The 4359-nt window shown below is 32.3% G+C and overlaps 1 protein-coding gene across 1 annotated transcript; it reads left to right on the top strand.

Moving 5' to 3' along the window:
* Positions 1 to 1360: 1360 nt before the first annotated feature.
* Positions 1361 to 2335, top strand: LOC123227075 (NDR1/HIN1-like protein 1). Its single transcript, XM_044651706.1, has one exon. The coding sequence runs from the start codon at positions 1431 to 1433 to the stop codon at positions 2064 to 2066; it is 636 nt and encodes a 211-aa protein (XP_044507641.1). The 5' UTR covers positions 1361 to 1430; the 3' UTR covers positions 2067 to 2335.
* The last annotated feature ends 2024 nt before the right edge of the window (positions 2336 to 4359 follow it).

Here is a 4359-nt window from a genome sequence, read left to right as displayed (position 1 = left end):
CTTAATTATTAAGAAAAATCGATAACAACTACCATCAGTGGGTCAATAATTTTACAACAAAGTTTCAAATTATAAGAGCTATATTTATTAATAATTTTTATTGATTATTAATAATTCTGTAGCTAGATCATTGTAATCTATAATTAAAAACTTTGTTAAGGGATCTAACAAAATATTTATCAAACAAAATAAAAATAAAGATAAAAATAAAACTTTATGAGTTGGGGCAAAATTAAAGGCCAAAACACTTATTCCCACCCAAGGTTTTATATAATTTTAAACTCTCACACATCAATTTTAAAAAACTTAAAATCTCACTGATGAGTTATTTAAGTTAATCAAATATGTTTGTTTTAAAAATCTGTAACATTTTTATCTTTAAATTCTAAAAATTAACAATTTTTTTTAGGATTAAATTTTAAAAAGTTATATTTTCTCCCCCATAGGGTTTCAAATTTTCAGATACACTTTTTCTATGATTGGCCTGCTTCTCTAACACCTCTATCCCACTTGACAATGTCCCTCCCTCTATGAAAAACCCTTGACACATGTCTGGAGTCGATGAAGACTAGCGTCTTCGTTGATTTGTCTGGAATGGAGGAAGATGATAGTCTTTGTCGATTCTAAACGAATTGATGAAGACAAGCATCTTCATTGATTCCAGGAGAATAGACAAAAATAAATGTCTTCGTTTATTCTATATGTGCGTCGAGAGTTTGTCACAAAGAAAGAGACATCACCGGGTGGGATAGAGGCGTGGGAGAAGTCGACGGATAGCCGAAAAAGTGTATTTGAAAATTTGAAACCTTAGGGGAAAATATAACTTTTCAAAGTTTAATCACGAAAAAAATTATTAGTTTTTATGATTTATAAGTTAAAATAATATAAATTTTTATATTTTTTAAAAGTATTAATTAAATAATAATTTTATTTTTATAATTAACAAAATTTATTAATTTTAATAGTTTATTATAAATAGAACTTTAAATTTTTAAAAATTGGACGGATAAAAATTTGGATTTACATCAAACCTGGGAGGGGATAGGCCTTCTGGCCAAAATTAAATAGTAATCTGCGGTCCTGACATTCAGATCTCTTTAAAATGCTGTGTTCCTTCATCAACGACCGACAATTAATTATAAAAATTAAAATATTATAGATGGATAGTGATTAAAATATGGTGCCTGATGTGTTGATCGACCGGCGATAATTAACTTAAAAAATTAAAATATGATAACTATAAAAAAAAAAAGAAACTATTTAATTAGTATATTTAGTTAGTTAACTAACAGAAATTAATTAAGACCAATTAACTAAACCAAATTACAATAAAAATTTTATCATTTTATATATAAATTCAGCCAACACACTACTCCTCCTTCCACAACAGCAACAATCTTCATTACTTCCATTTTCACACCACCATCGCCATGTCTACGAAAGGAGACTGTGGTCACCACCACGGCTGCAAACGCCATAAACTCTTCCGTCGAATCTTTGCCGGCATCCTCGTCTTCATCCTTATCGTCCTCATCGTCATCCTCCTTGTCTGGGCCATTCTCCGCCCCACCAAACCAACATTCGTCCTCCAAGACGCCACCGTTTACGCCTTCAACGTCTCTTCCCCCAACCTCCTCACCTGCAACTTCCAAATCACCATCTCTTCGCGTAATCCCAACGACAATATCGGTGTTTACTACGACAAGCTCGATGTTTACGCCACTTATCGGAGCCAACAAATAACCTACCGGACGGCGATTCCTCCCACTTATCAGAGCAGCAACGAGATTAATGTTTGGTCACCGTTTGTTTACGGCACCGACGTGCCTGTGGCGCCGTACAATGCTCTTTTGTTGAGCCAAGATGAAGGTACTGGGGTTATTCCTTTGTTGTTCAAGCTTGATGGACGGGTCAGATGGAGAGTTGGGACCTTTATATCGGGGACGTACCATTTGCACGTGAATTGCCCGGCGTATATCGATTTCGGGTCGAAGCAAGCCGGGATTCCCCTCGCGAATAACGCCGTTAAGTATCAGCTTGTAGTGAGGTGCAGTGTGAATGTGTAAACGATGGCTGACCGCTCGAAGAAGAAGAAGAAGAAGAAGAAGATGGTTCCGTTAAAGTAGCGTTATCTCTTTCCTCTTTTGCAAACCGTTTAGTTTTTTTTTTTTTTTTAAATATTTCTTTTTCTTATTTTTATTAAGAATTACATTGTACATTTTGCTATAGAACAATAAAGGGAGGAAATGAAAACAAATAGCAAAATTACAATTTGTGAAGATGTCATTTAGAAAAAGAAAATTATAAATAATAAAATAAATCAGTTTTTGTCTTTTTTTTTTTTTCCAAAAGATTAGAATTGAGTGCCGACTGCTTGATCGGGATTTGGAATGGGAGGTTGTAATGTCATTTTCTTTGGGTTTTTAGTGGCTTTTTCAATTGTGCCTTTACTTACTGTTTACTTGTCCTCTATTTATTAATTATTTCTTAATTCTTGGATCCAACAAATAAGTCAAGACACTAATATAATAAAAATGATTTTTTTTTTATAATTTTAAAATAAGTAGTTAGCCATAAATTAAGATCGTTTTATAGTTGAATGAATGATATCCAAGATTCTTTTATTTTTAAATGTATCTATTGTAAATTTATTAATTAATCATAAGCCAAATGACTATTTTTTAACTACAATTCTTTATCATTTTAAATTAAAAAATTTTATTTTTTCGTTCATGTTTTAAATTTTTAATAAATTTCGCTAATATTTTTTTTTTATAAAATTAACAAAAAGACAAAAATTTGTTAAAATTTTCAATTGAATTATTAGATTTGTTAATTTTGTATGACATATTGCCCCTAAAAAAATTTATAAAATTTCTCGCCACCACCCAAACCCTCCATTTCAAACGCCACCCGCCACCCTTCCCCGCATGAACCACCATCACTACTTCTTTGGCCCTTGTAGCCAGCTGCCTCATACTTCTGCCATCGCCTTAGTCGTCGCTGACTTCAACCTCACATTATATGACATGACACTTTCTTTAGCTAACCTTGACAACTCTGCGCTCTTTTTCATGGATTTCACTCTACGCAAGTTTTCTCCTTTGTAAGGACGCTTTTTGGGTACCTCAGCGGGAGATTTGTGAGTGGTGGGCTGGTATTTTAGTAGCATTTGAGAAGCTCTCGGTGATGTTGTATATTTTAGACACTTGAGACGTTTGAAAAATTTTTATTTCTTCTTCGTTTTTATTTGTCAAAATAAAATCTTTGGCTTATGAGTTGAGATTGTCTATTATGAGTATGTGGATGCGGTGGAGGGTGTGAGCTTCAACTTCAATCTCTTATGGAGATGGAGATTATGGATTGGGCAAGCGAGTTTCAAAAAGAACAACTTCTTTTACAATTTCTTCTTCAAGACAAGGAGGATGAACTCTGCTCTTGACATGGACGTTCTTCGATTTGGTGAATTTTTTGTCTTGTTGATGAAATAACAATTCTTATATCTTAATATTTGACAAAATTAGGATAATATATCTTAATATATTCTAATATATTTTATAAATGTAAATTATATATAATTGGTTTACTGTATGTGGTACTGTAATACATCGTCCTGCTTCTCCTCTAGCTTACAACTCACAGATTGGAAGTGAAAGCAGTCACCTTTTGATCTGCCAACTTCCGTTGGGTTTTTTGGACCGCCAAGAAATGTGAAAGGAGAAGAAATTGAAAATGGAGAGGGAAAAAGAAAATAGAAAGTTATAAATAAATAGGGAGTGTCTTCATCTTCTGGCAGCTATAAAAGGTAAAAATAACAGTAAAAACCAAAGAAAAATAAAGACAATACATGATCCCCTAAATAAAGTTAATTTTTAAATATGGAAAATATAAAATAATGAGACAACAATAAATATTTTAAAACTTTAAAATATTTCTAAAATATTAATTTAAATAAAATTTTTAAATAAAATTTTATTAATGATAATAATAATTAAATTTAATAGGTAAATAAGTATTTAAAATTTTAATAATTAACCAATAAAAAGTGGGCATGCATCAACCCCTAGGGTGGGAAACAGTCTTTTGGCCTAAATATAAAAAGAAAATTTATGATGCTTGAAGTACTTATCCATGGTCCAACCTAGTCTACGGACACTGTCACACCAAATGGTAGAATCGTGAATCGCAAGGTTAATTAAATTATTGGGAGGGTAGTGTTTCGTTACGAAAGTGGGTTGATCTCTCACCAATTCTTCCACCGACTGATGATCATTGACAGCGACTTTGATTATTTCTTTATTTATATATGTTTATAACACTTTCAGTGCTTCTTATCCCCACCTAAACACTTGCCTGCCT

Source organism: Mangifera indica, chromosome 10 (assembly GCF_011075055.1).
Source record: "Mangifera indica cultivar Alphonso chromosome 10, CATAS_Mindica_2.1, whole genome shotgun sequence".
NCBI classification, from domain to species: Eukaryota; Viridiplantae; Streptophyta; class Magnoliopsida; order Sapindales; family Anacardiaceae; genus Mangifera; species Mangifera indica.
Note: the sequence above shows the minus strand (reverse complement) of the source record. Positions and strands in the feature narration are given on the sequence as shown.

What these genes read in the sequence shown, in the direction of transcription:
- LOC123227075 (XM_044651706.1), top strand. Translation starts at nt 1,431, where the DNA reads ATGTCTACGAAAGGAGACTGTGGTCACCACCACGGCTGCAAACGCCAT.